Genomic DNA, 15,787 nt, shown 5'->3' on the forward strand with positions numbered 1-15,787 from the left:
AGGAAGCTCCTCAGAAAACTACAAGCAGATGTGCTGTATGAGCCAGCCATCCTATGCCTGGGGACACATCTGAAGGAGATTACATTAGCACACCAAAGAGATGCCTGTGTGCCTGTGGCCATATGGTGGCACTGGTCACAATAGGTAAGATGCACAATGGGCCTCAGTGGTCATCAGCTGAGTGGATGAATGGATAAAGAAAATGTGGTGTATTCAGCCATAAGGAAGAATGCCATCCTGTCATTGCAGCAAAATGGATGGAGCTGGAGATCATAAAGTGAAAGAATCCCGACACGGAAAGAGGAGGAGCGCGTTCTCTCTCTGTCTCTCTCTCTCACACACACATGCACAGACACTGAAGACACAGACCCGAACATGAGAACAACAGAAGCAGTGAAGGACGTGTGGACAGAGGGAGGCTGGGTCTGATGGTTGTACGCTGTGTGCGTGTAAACATCACACGAACCCCATCAACACATACGATTAATATACTAATAAAAATTAAAAATAAGAAACCCAGAGCAAAACCAATAGTGATTTGTTATAATTCCTTAACATCAAGATGGCCAATTAGTAGCTTCCTGGATAGGACCCCAAAAGTACAGAAAATGAAAGTCCAAATTTCTAAATATATGTAGTTATATATTGTGAGTGTATGTGTACACTGACACACACATGATTTGTAGAAGGAAGGTCACACACCATGACTGGTATGTGAACTCAGGGCCTCGTGCTTGTGAGGCCCACTTCCAGTCCTTTTTTGCTTTAGTTACTTTTTAGATAGGGTCTCGCATTTTTGCCTAGGCTCACCTGCACCACATCCTGCTTACTCTTCTCTCATAGCTGATACCATCGGGCCCAACTATTGACTGAGATTAGGTCTTGCTAACTCTTGGCCTTGAACTGTGGCTCCATGGAATTCTGCATCCTGAGTAGCTGGAATTACAGACATGAGCCACTGCACCTAGCCTGTGACTGGTCTCTTTTAAACCAGGGGTCCTCCTCCATCTTTTTTGTTTACAATTTGGAGGGTACACTTTCCAGTTAACTGAAGCTAAGTCCATCTCTGGTCAATGGTGGTGGCTGTGGACTAGGTCATGAGACTCTAAACTTCATTATCAGAATGAGGGGGGTCCAAGAAGCAAAGTGGGGGAGCGTTTTCACTGAGGCTTCAAGAATATCCAAACTACCAGGTGAACCCCAGAGTTCTAGAGTTAGCCACTGAGACTAACTTGCTCATACTCAGCAGTAACTGAAAACAGCTCAGCGGCCAGCAGTATGGTTCTCTTCTGGCAAGCTTTATATCAGAAGATGAATAATTCCTGGGATTGGAGGTAAATGGTGAACCCAAAAGGCAAGTCAGGATGGAGTAAAGCTGCAGTCCACAGTGGTAGAAGGGCTGGGAGAACAAGAAAACCCCTGCGCAAAAGGATTCAACAAATGAATGCAAAGTTGACCATCGTGATGAATTGCTCATCAGGTTAGGGCTGTAACTACATTCTAATGAGACAAACTCATCCAGGACAACTGTAGGATTCTTTTTTTTTTTTGCTTCCTGGATTCTCTTAGTTCCCCCTTTAAAATGGGGCTGTTTACAAGATTACAAGTCCAAGTCCTAGATCTTGCTTCAGAGAGATTGGTAAGAGGAGACAGACAGCTCTCCTTGCTTCCCCACCCAGAAATTCTTGCTTTCTGGCGTAAGGCCACATCTTTCCTAAATTCTCAGAAGGCTTCACTCCAACTCCCATACAGCTCTGCTTATTCCCTTTCTTCTCTCCAAAACCACCAGTCTCTGCTCTCCTCTGGTACTGTGGTCCCTTTTTTTCCATTTCAATTAATTGCTGGTGTCAGCTTCCATCCTGGCAGCTTCTCTTGCTTGAAGGCTCTAGCAAGAGCCTCAGCCATCTCCCCAGGGCCTTTGACCACACTCTGGAAAAACCCAAAGTGGGCAATGCAGCCTCCTTTGACTGACTGCTGCCCACGGCCTCCTCTTCCCAGCAGAGTACCTCCCCCAGATGCTACCTAAGACTCCTGCAGGAAGTTAATGAGGACAAAAGGTCTGTCTTTGTTTCTGAAAGTAAAGTTTCATCCCACCTTCATATCCATAACATAAAAAGAAAGCTCAAATGCAGAATGTTTAGGTAGGGGAAGCTTTTTGTTTGTTTCTTTCATTCATGATATCTATAATCAGCACCTAGCACTGGAAAGAACCAAGCACACTTCTTGTGATGCCTTTATTTCTTCATTAGCATGGTGTCAGTTACCAAGCAACTTTCAATTTTATGTCCTATATTTGATGGAATTATACCAGAATTATTTTTTAAAATCAATTTGAGGATAAAATAGCAACTTTGTGTGTTAGCATACCTCTTTATAAAAACTCAAGTTGATTACAAGATCATAATTGTTTAAGATGTGAATTAGAGAAAGCAAAGTTATAAAGCCTCTGTCATCAAAAAGTTGATATAATTACAGGATATGTAAATCTCCATAGATGTCAATCAGAAAGATACATCCAGAATACCGCTAGAGTTAACCTTCTTGTGGTGGTGGAATGGTGACTTGAACATTCTTCCTGTTGCTACTCTGTGTTTTCTGAGTTTTCTATAGTGAATATGAAAAGGTTTAGAAGTTATTAAAATTTAAAAAGTAAGTTTGAGAGCTGAGTTGCAGTTAGGTCTTTGGTAAATACAAGTGCTTATAAAATAATGGAAATTGACATATATGAAACATTAATATAATCATTTTGCTGTTCATTGTAATTACTCAAAAGTTATCTACTACTAAAATATTTTGCATATTTCAACAGTCTAGGTAAGTGGTTCTTTTTACATTATGTGTATCTTACCACAATGGAAAAAAAGCCAATGTAAGAATACACACTTAGTCTGTATTAATAATTTAGAAATAATGGATTTAAATTTGGTTGGATTTCTAAGCCTCCATCTGAAGGGTTACTGGGTCTCCTGACAGTTGAAAGCACTGTCTTTAAATACACAAGTCTGAAGTGCTTTCTTCAAGTTCACGTTCAGTGTCATGATTGAGGCCTCACTATCCCTTCTTTCAGACTTAGGTTTGGAGTTCATTTCAGTAATATCACAATGAGGAGAAACTGAGGCTCTGAGTTATAAAGTGACTGGTCCACAACATTTTGGTTTTAAGCCCAAACCAGGCTGTGTTAAGCTAATCTCAGAAACACAACCAAAGACTTCTTTTCTCCTGCAATAACTTCCAAAGTTTCAGCATTCACAACAGACATTTCATTGTCATTTTATTAATAAAACTTTGAATAAGGTGACAATGAGATATTCACGAAATCCTATGAACATACATTTTTGAACTCAGAATTAAGAAAAGACAAAAGAAACAAAGACAAATTTAGCTACATAAAAATGTACATCTGTATATTATAATACTAAAAGCAATGTAAAATGGAAATGACCAGAGGGAAAAATGCCTGTATCAAATTACATAAAGAGGCAGTAGTTGTTTTAAGAAATATAGAAGGCTTTTACAAACTTGAATTAAAAAAAAACAGTAAACAACAGGCAATAAGAAGACAAGGGATCTGGACAGACAGCTTGTAAACTGGAAATACGGTCAGCACAGCAAAGGATTGGATGTACCCCTCAGTGGTACTGATACTGTGTTGTACGAAAAAGAGGGCAGATGACTGTAGGTGCAATCAGAAGCAAACACAGACAGCGTGTAACCCACGAAGAATGGAATCCACTACACCGAGGGGTAGTTTAGTTCTGAAGAATTTTTAAAAGGCAAATTAAGAAGCTCCAGAATGAGAATCCCTAGGTTTTACTTTTGGTTCCATTATTACATCTTTAAGAAAACCTTCCTTCCTTAGTGACAATAATTATCTCTATGGTGCATTGCTTCTTTTCTTTGAAGAGTACCTGGAGGGTTTGTTTGATAAGAGCTCCAGACAAAAGCAGCAAGACACTGGCGGAATTGTTGCTCTTCTCCAGGATCCAGTAAGAACCCCTGTTTTCGGGTCCCCTTCCCACCATCCTAAGCGCCCTCTGTACCTGGAAGACAGGGGTGTGCTGCGGAGTGGTTAACGATGGGTTCTCCAGGGCTGGGCTGATGTGCAAGGTGTGAATGTTCTCAACGCAGGCAATGTCAAGTTAAGCCACTCACATGACCTCACTGCCCCCAAAGCACGGGTAGCACTAAAACTTGGTAACGTATTAGGGAGTGCTGAGTTTTGAACACTTAACTTTTTATAAAAAGCATAATTTAACTGTAAGAAAATGTAATTTAATTTTTGACAATGGCTGTATTTAACAACTGATTTGCAAAATTGCAGGAAAATGTAATGCTCTGCTCTTGTGAGCTAGGACAAACCATGCAACACAGTGCTCACTGCTGGGAGATAGTGCAGGGTTTTTTTTCACATTTTTATACCTCTAAAAAGGAGAATAAGACATAAATCTGTATCATTCCATGTGTTCTCAGCAAATGACAAAAAAATTTTCCCCCTAGGGTCTTATGGTCCTTAAACTCCTGACGTTTTGGGGGGCCCAGTATATATGAAAGTGGGGGCCCCTTGTTCAAAAATGATTAAGAATTTCAAGACTGTGACAGCATTCAAACAAGTGCAGGACCCTTCCCCATTGTCCCTCAAACCTGGTCCTGCCTATACTCTCACTGTTTCCCCAGCTTGTCCTGCTAGTCCTCTAGGGTAGGCAACCCCAGCTTGGTCACTGCAGAACAAGGCACAATGCCAGACTGTCTGTAAAGGCTCCAGGCAGAAGGAAGCTCCAAAGTCAGGAGGTGGACTTGTCCTTGGGATGCCCTTCTCCAGGGTCTTAAGGTCCAGCTGCTGCCGTCTCGTCAGTTACAGGGCGGACTGCTTTTGCGTTCCCAGTATCCTAATGTGCTTTTATCACTGACTGAATAACCTGTAACTCAACAATCTGCCTTTCAAAAAATCTGTCAGCAAAGTGTGCATTTGGAGGATTACTTAGGGGGAGGCTGCTCTCCAGTTCCTCTCAGCTAAGCCACCATTCGCAGGGCTCTTGTCCCCTGGAGAAACGGGTGTGAGCCTTGCATAGGGCCAACACTGGCAAAGTCGCCTTCGCGTTACAAAGAATCAACAGCAGTTATAACAGACATGCACTCTGATTACTTCTATGGCCAGAAGACTGACAGGCTGTAAGTTCTGTAGAGTTCACGGCAGTGGCGAAGCAAAAGAAATACAGAAAAATCTGATAGCAGTGGCCCCATGGTTTCAAACCTGCTCACTTGGAGGGTGTCTCTAATTAAACCTGGCCTGATGGCTTTAAGGATCCCCTGGAGGCTGGCTGCCCCATGCACTGTTCTGGTTCATAAACTGAAAACCTTTTGGAGAAACTCTGGTTTAGGCTGGAAAGCCTGAGAAAATGTTCTGGGATGTCCGGGAAGCCAGCGGGCGATGGGTGGTTTGATCACAACCATAGTGAGTTCTGGCTGGATGCAAGCTCTGGACTTGCCACCCTTCCTGTTAGAGACTCTGGGATGCTGGGGAACAGTGGCCAGAGTTCAGAGCTCAGCACCTTGCATGCTGACCATTTGGACCACTGTCCAAATTGAACTCTGCTGAGTTCAGCTCTCTGTTAGTTAACAGCAAAACATCCACCTCACAGAATCGTGGCCACGATTAATGGGTTCAATTCAGGAAAAGCCTCAGTACATTACAGCGCCACTGTCCATCCTGTCTGTCTGTCTGTCTCAGCAATTCATCTCTCTGGAGGGGTCTACTGAAGGAAAGTGCCAGAATCCCTGGGAAATTGTCATGCACAAGCATTTTTCAGAGTGACTCTGCCCCTGTGGCTGTAAATGGTGCCATACAGGAGAGCTCAGAGGCGGCAAGGGGGTTTCCCACCCACTGCTTCTCAAGCCTAGCAGTCCCAATAACTCACAGCAACTGGGCAGATGCTTCAGGGGCACTGAGAGGTGCCAGCCTGTCAAACATGCAGCAATGGGCTCCTGGGAATAAGTGTCCTGACCAGCCATTCATCCCAGAAGGCCATGCCCGGAGCTGCTCTCATGCCTATAAGCCTTGGGATTGGGTATCCTGGACCATTCGTCACATACAAACCCTGTGGCCATGACTCAGTGATGGGGAACGCCACTCAGGGGGCTTCTGGGGCAGCTGTGTCTGTATCACATGGGGGCCTGCCATTGCAGGGGGTGAGGCTTCAGGCCCCTTCCTGATGCTACACTGACTTGGTGTTCCAGTTGCCAGTTCTTAGGAGTCAGTGTCCTTTGTGTCTTCTAGGTTTGTGCTCCTGTCACTCGTGGACACCTTGCTTTGTGCACAGATGCAAAGTGCAAGAGTGGGGAGAAACACCTGAATGTCTCTATACTGTGTGGGCCAAACAAGTGTATGCTTGCATTCTTTGGCTTTTGATACCAAAATAATAAATAATAATAAATTAAGGACTATAAAATATTTAACATCCAACTGTCCCAGGTAGGGACAGCTCTGGGGCATTAGGAAGGTCTTTGGGTAGCATTAGTACAATGCACAGAGTAATTCATTAATTAACACTTTGCTCAAGAGAGAATTTCAGGCAGGTACCTGATGATATATAGATGGGGCCCAATAAATATTTCTCACATCGAATGGACTTTAGTTTCTAGTCTAAGGAGACCAGGTCTGCAGAATGGTAGGTACAGTGTGCAGGTCTGCCCTGTGTGGCATACAGATGTCCCCTTAGCACAGGAAGACCTGTCTTGGGAGAGGATCCAGGGCAGCTCAGCTCAGGTGTAGACAGGGAAAGGAGAACAGGAGTAGCATATATGGAAGACTGCTGGAGTGGCTCAATTTGTAGAGTGCCTGCAAATGTGAGGCCCTGAGTGTAAGCCCCAGTGTTGCCAAAAAGAACATTTTCTGGCTTACATCTTAGGCATCACTGAGGTAAATTGTTTCAGTTCTCAGATGCTCAATTTATTCTCTTGTTTGAACAATGGAGATAATGATACCTGATCCATTTCAGGGTTGTTTTGAGGATAGAAAATCAATACATATGGAGCGCCAAGAAAAACTAAGCAATGCTCTGAAATATAAGATCTTAGGATTCATTTCCCATCACAGTGACTGGTGAGACAAAACAATGAGTCTCTTCCCACACCCCTGGTAGCAGTAGGGCCGGAGGGCCACTTGTTGGAGGTGCTTCCTGGCGCAGGCGTGCAGGTGTGATGCTATCCCAAGTTGTCTTGCACTGAATGGGGGCAAGGTAAGGGCTTTATGAATTTGGGTGTTTGAAGCCTTCCATTTGGCCCCCAATGCTGGCAGCCCTCTTCAAAGTGAAAAAAACCAATTAAAGGCCCAGATCATCTCAGAGGGCTTTCCACCTCCGAGACAGATGGCGTGATTCACGTGACTTTGACATAAGTGCATCAGGTTGTGGGATGTGACTTGTTCCACTCTGCTGTATAGCATGGCCTTACATTAGAACAGAGGGTGGGAGGGGGCTAATGCATGGCCAGAGACCCCAAGTATGACTCAAGTTCTAAGTTTCTACTCACAGATCTGAAACCTTGTGATATTGTACGTGTGCTGGAGGTCTTCTCAAGCAATCTGGATTTGCATGGCCAGCCTACTCACCCTTAAAAAGCGCTGTAATGCAGCCTTCCTGAGACTAGTGTGAGTGCTAACTAATGGCTAATACTGCCAAAGAGAGAGCTGCTAGTTAGACAGCTCAGTGCCCATGGTGTCAGCAGTATTGAGACCTAGAAGTGTCAGAAAATGCAAATCAGTTAGTTTCCAGTTAGCCTGACTACTGTGCTCCCCTGTCAGGTCTGCCATCTACCCTCTCCTGCACCATCCCAGAATTTGTGTGACAATGGGAATATTCCCTATTTGTTTTGTCCAGTGGTAGTAGCCACTCAAACTGTGCCTAAATTTTACATTTGATTTCATTTTTAAGTGTACATTATAACAGCTAGTGGCCACAGTGAGGTCAATGCAGTGCTTCCCAGCTGAAACTGCCTCAAGCTGCCCGCACGCAGGAGACCAGGGGACGTCAACAAGGCAGGAGAAAGTAAGTGAACTCCTCCATCTTTACCTTCAAAACAGCTTTTTGTACCTCAATCTGAACCCCCCCAAATAGTTAGGTCAACTGACAACCAAAGAGTAAGACGACAGTCAAAATCACACAGGTGTTGTCGTCCTTTCCCTCCAGACTTAGAGTGCTTTTTTTTGTCCCTTTCATGTAAATTCTGCAACAGGAAACTACAGTACATAATACAACAAGCCCTGAGATCTTACGTCATTGTCTCCTGGCAGTATTCATACATACCACGACAGTGGCAGTCCTCAATCTGTCCCCTCACCCAACCTCACTGCCCAGCCAAAGTCCAGTATATTTCAGAAGACAGTGTAGAGTTGCCTCTGTAGGACTCATTAAGATGAGCGGGCTAGCTTTGAGTCATTTTGGGGAAGGATTTCAGGACCAGTCATGTACTTTATAGATGGATGTCATGATTATTTGAAGGTCAGGAAAGCAGTCCTGAATTCAACTAGTCATTTAATGACTGGCACGAAAGGAAAACAGCATGATAGATACATTTATAATCCCACTTTTCTCAACAGTTAAATAGAGAAAAGAAGTCCTTCTTCATGAAATCTTCCTTGTGCTCTGCTAAGGTCCAGTAAAAAGACTAACAAAAGTGGGTAAGGAGCTTTGCACTTTAAGTTGGGAGCTAGGTACCAGTGGTATGGGATCAGCCAAGCTCTGCTGGTCTCCACTGTCTTCCTCCAGCTGTCCCCCTGAGCTTGTGTTTTCTAAGACTGTTTTGAAATAGAAAGCCATTCCTGTGGGATGAGGGATAGAGCTTAGAGTTAGGGCACATCTCTAACATCCACTGTTCAGTTAAGGACAAATTTGGGAACAGCCTACTTGTCTTGCCTTGTTTTCAGTGCTGGAGATGGAACTCAGGGCTTTGTGCATGCTAGGCAAGTGCTCTGTCACTGAGCTATACTCCAGCCCTCTCCTACAACAAACAGTGCCTTAAAGCTGTGATGGTTAGAGTGGGGTTCTCAGAGCAGCAACACCACCTGGGAACTTGTTAGAAATGCAAATTCTTGGGCCCCACCCTGCCCCAGACCTACTGGAGCAGAAACTTTGAGGGTGGGGCTCAGCCATCTGTGTTATTTAAAAAAAATCTCCACGTGATTCAGTTGCACTGATGTTTAAGGACCATTTTAAAGCAATGTTGAAATGGCTGAACATATGAGTATGCACCCTACAATGTCAAGTCTTTCCCAACTCCATAAATAAGGTCCAACCAAACACGAAACATGTCCAGCCAACAGTCACCAGTGCTGAGCTGTGACATATCCTGTGCTACCTGGAACCTGACTAAGCCTCCTCTCTGCTCTCTGGGTGGCTCGGGGCTGGGATGCATGAGTGCTTCTGAGCTGAACCACACGCATATACTCATCTGCCTCCCAGTGGGAGATGGAGGAACACAGAATGGGAACGCAAAGGGGAAAGTGGTGCTCAATTCTCTGGATTCAAGGATTTCACTGAAATCCATCAATCGTAACCCTCCCTTTTCGGAGAACAGACATTTATATTTCCCATGAGCCCTTCACAAACAACTAAAAGAGAGACAGTACTTATAAAATCAAGACACATCTCAGATAGTTGCTTTCCAGTGTACTAAGCCTCGTGCCCTGCGTGGTGAGTACAGGTGCTGATGAGGGCTGCGCCTGGAAGGTTCACTGCCAGCGTGTATCCACACATGCTCGTTTTCCTGCTCCTTGACTGCCCGTGGCGACGCTGTGAACCTGTATCTTCCAGTCATCAACCCAAGTACAATTCTGGACTTTATGGGGAATCACAGAGTTTAGCTGTCTAAATGGCTCACAGGCTTTCAAATTTCTCTTTAGTAACAATGCTTATTCACGTAACACAGACTTTACCTGCCCCAAGATCTCAGGGAGCGCGCCAGGTGCACAATTCCATTTTGATATTTTTCATCATGAGACAAACCTCCGTCCTAAGGAAAACGCAAACTGTGCTAGGTGACTTTTCCCACTTTAAATCACACTCCTCATCACGACCCGTTACACCCACGTGCTCACGTGCTGTCAGCACTGCAGACTGTCGCCAATGTTTCAAAGGCTCAAAAGCTATTTTTAAAGCCAAAATCGAGGTTGCTCTTCTATCAAACCCTTTTTAAGGGAAGAATAAAGGAATACAGGTTTTTATGCATGTGCGCAGTTCGCCAACTCACCAAAAGACTGTATACAGCTGTCGATGAGGTCCTCCAGGCTGGCTCCTTTGGCCAAGTGTCCCAGGGACACCATCATTCGGAACTGGGTGATCTGGACCAGGCTGGGATGGGAAGGGAGGGAGGCTGTTTTCGCCTCTAGTCTTGCTTTGGGGGAAGCTCTGGAGCCATGGGAAGGTTTCCTGGGGAAAGAGAGAAGGCAGTGAGGGCAGATACAGCAGCTAGGGGACAAGCTGGTGGCTCCACTCCCGGCTCCGAAGGTAGTCAGGAGAGAAAAGGAGTGGAGATGAAGCAATTAATCCCAGGAGTTGGGCTGATAGAGGCATACCCCTCCCACTTGGCAAAGGCACTGAACGGACTGGTTGGCTGTTAAAGAGACATGTCTCCAGCAAATGACAAGGCAAGTGTCCAGAGCTGCAAGGAGGGCTTTTCACCCTGGTGGAAGGATTGCTCTGTTCAGCTGCTGCTCAGCTCCAGAAGGGGAGAGGCAGAGGTAAGACCATATCTCTGCAGTCCTTAGCTTCTAGCAGTCATTTTTTAAGGAGCTTGGGAAAGGCGTCAAAGACTTTCCCAAGGGTGAACAGAGTGCAAGGGATTAGGGTGAAGGTGTTTAGATTTTTAAGTTAGTTCTACCTTTCTCACAAAACTTGGTTTTAGGAAACTGTGTTTCATTACTGATAACACAGGTCATCATTATGAGTCATTCTTGTCACTAAACATTGTTCCATCAAGTCTTTACTTGGGTCTTATTTAAAATGAAAGCTGAGCTCTAATAGTTTGTTCTAGAATTTGGAAGAGCTTTTCTGGCAAGATGAAAATGAGCTGAACAAGTACTTAAATCAAAGTAAGATGCTGGGCACACCTGTGCTTAGGGCTGATGGACCACTACCCAGGCCCTAGAGGATCTGTTTCAGATTCACACTTGTTTGCAGGCACCGGTCTGTGGAGGTCCTGGGCTCTATTCCAACTGAGGGTAGGGCAGACGAAACTGAATCACCAGTTGGTTACCAGGAATCAGCTAACCCAGGACAGTGATTTCTGGCTACTGCCGATTGTCATCCAGGCCCCATGATAGCCTCAGAATCAGATCATGAGAACGTCATAATCCAAACCAAAATAGCAATGGCCACCATGAATGGGAGGTACCGTCTGGGGTCTCTGAGGTCTACAGCCCAGACAGATTTGGTCTCAGGACGTTGGAGCTGAGAACAAGAGGCTAGGTGTGCAGCTCCATTGTGTGGCTGACTCCACGCCTCCCTGGTTTTATTAGTGTAATAGCTATTTCCTGTGCCTAGACCCTCATACCTTCTACATCATCAGACTTGGCAAGTAGACTCTCACAGAGAGTCTGAAAGGGTCAATTCAATGTAGAACAAAAGTCAAATCCTTCAAAGCACAGCTGATAACAGATTGGCTGAAGCTTAGTCTGTAGGTCCCTGGAACTGTCTGGGACCCCAGAGTTGGACAGACGCTTGGCCATCATCTTGAACCCCTCATCTGCAGGTGTGGAAATGCAGACAGGCTGGCAGTCAGCCTGCTGTGCCCCTGGTCACACAACCCAGCGTGGTTCTCTTCCCCTGCTGGAAGCACTTACAACTGTCAACCTGGTCTGGCATGGGGATTAGTCTGCATTCTGCCTCACCAATACCAAAGCATAGTAAAGACAAAAATCTGGTCCTTCATGGTGGAGAGAGACCCTGGAAAGGAGGCGGACACCCAGGGGTCATCGCCGCACACATAGCTCTTCCTGCTGGGCTTGGGAAGTGACAGAGATGGAAGGAGACTCCCATTTCTCCACTGGCTGGTAGCATGAACCATTCAGAACTCTTAAGCCTGCCATGTTTTAGCAATGCATCCCACTTCCCTAGTAAGGAAATCTATTTTGATTCATACGGCAATTCTCAGAAGAAGTGCTTTTACCAGAATTGGGAGGGACTGGGGTAGACTCAGGAATAAAGAAAGATCTAGAAGGAAGTATTTAAGATTAAAAAAAGAGAGAGAAGGGAGAGCAAAAAAATGTAACCTAGGAAGACAGGTGTGGTGGCATATACCTGCAATCCCAGAACTGGGAAGGCTGAGGCAAGAGGATGGATAGTTTGAGGCCAGCCTGGCTACATAGTGAGACCCTATCCAAAAAACCAGTAATCTAGGAAGTATGGAGGCCAGGGAGACTCAGAGAAAAATTTAAAAACCAATTGCCACTTTAGAGGTCTAGGGATATTTGCTACATAATGGAAACCCAAGAGCCCTGCTCTACAGTCTCTTGACTGGTTACTTTACGGAAAATCTTCAAACCACTCCTTTCTCTTTCTCTCTTTCCTCCCCCCTCCACATCTCCTCTCTCACTGGCTTAACTATGTATTCCAGGCTGGCCTTGAACTCAAGGACATATGACCCAGCAATTCTGGGTATATATACTTCTGGATATATCTCCAAAGGAAATGCAGCAGTATTTTTTTTTAATGGAGTGCAGGGGACAGAGCCCAGGGTCTCCTTGGCACATGCTAGGCAAGTACCCTACCACAAAACTACATCCCCACCTTCTCTCTTGGGCTAAAATCTTGGGAGCTAAGGATTCACAAATGCTTTAAGGCAGGTTTTAGACGTTTCAACAACGCACTGACTGAGTAGTCTCTAATTCTGAAAAGCCATACCTTTAAAGAATAGTAGCCAAATATTTCCTGTTTAATTTGTAATTAAACACAAAACCCAGAGACAAACACATGAACCTGAAGGTGTTTTCTGAGCCTGAAGCTAGCCATGCTGGGCCCTGCTTGCTGAGGGAAGCTGTCAACACTCTAAACTGGATTCACACCAGGCACAGGGATGTCAGTGGGCTGCAATTTCAGCCTAAGCTTTTCATAAAATGTAGTCTGCAAGAGCAAGGGAGGGAAGGCAAGAGAGCACCGCAGGAGCCCTGCAGCTCCCACCGCGTGCTCTGCAAGCCAGGGTGACTTTTGTTGGCTTCCAGTCCTGCCCTGTGCCCCCCCACAATACAGACACAATTTATTTGACGACCCCCCCCAACTCTAGTGCAAGATACAGCGGTCAGGCCACAGGGATGACAAATGGGGAAGGAGCAGAAAGTTCCCAGGATTGTAAATCCAGAAGGTCCAGCATCGCACAGCTTCTGGTCCCCACTGGGCACGGCTGTGCAGGTTGGACACGACGCGACCGCATCAGAGCCCAAGTGAACGTTAAGTGCACATCATGCCCAGCCCGGTACGGAGGTGAGGCGTTGTCCGGGCAGTTGCCTGTCCCCTCCAGTTCTTTCTCTCCTGCCTAAAGCCTGTTTGCATACTGTCACTTTTTCTTCACCTTCTGTCGTTACGAGACCCTCCTAAACACCTCTCTAGAGTCGCGGCGGGGAAAGAGGGGTGCGGGGTCCCACCCAACGGTCTATGCGGCTCGCCCACCACGGATTTGGAAACTTCAAGTGCAGCCACTTGCATCTGCAGCTAAGGCTGTGGTCCTCTCGGTGCAGGGTCGGGAGCAACCGCCAGGTGGCGCTGCCCGACCCGGCGCTAGCAGCAGGTGAGGGGCGCGCGGAAAGTCCGCGAGTGGGAGCCCGGGGAAGGGGATTCCGGGAGGGGGTCGGCGCTGGACGGGTGAAGGGCTTCGGCCCTCGCCATCCCAGGTGCCCGGAGCGTCCTCTGCCTCGCCGACTTCGTGGGGCGCCCCTAGATCCCTCCTCCATCCGCCTGGCCCGACGTGCTGGGCGCCCATCTTTCCGGACCTTAGCAGAGCCCCCGACTCCATGTCACCCCTCCCACCCACGGCCTGCCGCTTCCCCCGGGGGAAGCGCCCATGTCGCCCGCACCCGCGCTCCCCATTCCAGGCGACGATCTCAGAGCGCCCCAGGGAGGGCAAGTGGAGCTCCCGAGGGTGCCGCCGCCCGGACTCACCGCGGAGCCTCTCTCGCCTTGCCCAGGGTGCCCATGGCCGCGGCCGCGCTGCTGCAGCCGGCTCAGCTGGCGCGGCGGGACGGGCTCGGCGGGGCGCGGCGCATCGCCAGGCCACCGCCCGCCCGCCGGGCCTCTCCGCGGGCCTCGCCGCCCGCCGGTCTCCGAGCCCTGCGCGCAGATCCTGCGCACCGCAGGCACAAAGTTTGTGCGCGCGCCCCTCGCCGCGCGCGCGCCCGTGCCCGCCCGCCCGCACCAACCACCTGACAATTGCAGCAGCCGCCGCCAGCCTGGAGGAAGCGCGAGGCGCTCAGCCCTGCTCCGAAACCTGCCCAAGCCTCCCGCACTTCTCCCCTCTAGGCTCCCAGCCAAAGGGTCAAGTTCAAGGCCAGGCGGCGACTCGGCGCTCCCCTGAACCCAGCCGAGCCCGCGCGTCCACAGCTGTCTCCACCTGAGCCCGAGGAATCGGGCTTCACCTTAGGGGCTGTCGTGGACCCCGGCACGGCTCGCAGCCCTGTCTTGTTTACAGCAATTAGAGTTCAGGGTCCGGTCCGGGTAGGGAACGAGTCACGGCTGTGGGGTTTGCGCGTTTGGGTGTCTGGGAGCAGTTTGCAAGACTAGGATGTGGGCACTGCGCTATGGAGGAGGCGGCGGTGTGGCTGCGGTGCGCCTCGGGGTCTGATCCACGTCTTGGAGAGACAGTCACCTGGCGTTCTGGGGGTGGAGAGAGGAGCTGGGGTGGAGGTGCACAGAGCTCTTTTACGGTATCAGTTCCACAGCAGACGTGGCCAAGAGTGGAGGCCTACCCGCTGTTCGTCCAAGGCATGACAATAATCACAACAGTAACTAGTACTGATCCAGTGTGTCGTGTTTTGTATGCATTTTTTATGCATTACAGAATCGAGTCCCTCGCTCCAATGCAAAGTGGTCACTACTTAAGAGATGAGAAAATGAAGGTTTCAAGACCACTCCTCAGATCACACAACCAGTAAACAGAGACAGCTAATGAGCTGCACTGAGATCCACCTGACTCCCTATAGTCACTGCTGGACTCTCCAATAGTCCCTCATCATCATTGTCACTTGCCATATCTGTAGCCACAATGTTAGTTGTCTTCCCAGCCATACTGTTCTGGATCTTAAGGCTTCCTTCTGCTATTTCACTTATCTATGTCCCTATAGTAATATGCTGCCTTGTCCTGGGAGAGAATTCAAGGTAGTTTACAGGAGTAAATAATCCATAAAAATAAACCTGAAGTGAAGTGAAGGACAGGAACATAAAATGGAGCCCAGAATGTCATTTGAAAAACTTGTACCAGTCCACACAAGTACACTTGAAAAACAGACTCCAAAACACATTTGCTTCACCGGGGGACCAAAATCTGTCTCCTGGTTTCTAGTATGCAAGAGGGAGGAAGCCTTGTCTAAAATTCAGGTCCTGATAGATGCAAGACAAAAAAAAAAAGTGCTTTTACCTGGCGCCTGTGGATGCTTGTAATCCTAACTGCTCAGGAAGCAGAGATCAGGAGCATTGTGGTTCGAATCCAGCCTGGGCAAATAGTTCTCAAGACCCTATCTCGAAAAACCCTTCATAAAAATAGGGCTGGTGGAGTGGCTCAAGGTGAAGGCCCTGAGTTCAAGCCCCAT

The 15,787-nt window shown here is 47.3% G+C and overlaps 1 protein-coding gene across 2 annotated transcripts in view; it reads right to left on the minus strand.

Moving 5' to 3' along the window:
* Rasgrp1 (RAS guanyl releasing protein 1) overlaps positions 1 to 14,729 on the minus strand; it is a 62,883-nt gene extending 48,154 nt beyond the window's left edge. The window contains exons 1-2 of one of the 2 annotated variants that reach the window (XM_074065629.1): positions 14,618 to 14,729; positions 10,243 to 10,421 (exon numbers count right to left, since the gene is read on the minus strand). In XM_074065629.1, coding sequence (XP_073921730.1) covers positions 10,243 to 10,318 — 76 coding nt within the window. In that variant the 5' untranslated portion in view covers positions 10,319 to 10,421; positions 14,618 to 14,729. Of the gene's footprint in view, positions 1 to 10,242; positions 10,422 to 14,144; positions 14,258 to 14,617 lie in introns of those variants that run through there. The other variant, XM_020183592.2, reaches the window with a different exon arrangement.
* Between the last annotated feature and the right edge of the window lie 1,058 nt (positions 14,730 to 15,787).

The sequence above is a fragment of the Castor canadensis genome, chromosome 2, assembly GCF_047511655.1.
Source record: "Castor canadensis chromosome 2, mCasCan1.hap1v2, whole genome shotgun sequence".
Classification (NCBI taxonomy): Eukaryota; Metazoa; Chordata; class Mammalia; order Rodentia; family Castoridae; genus Castor; species Castor canadensis.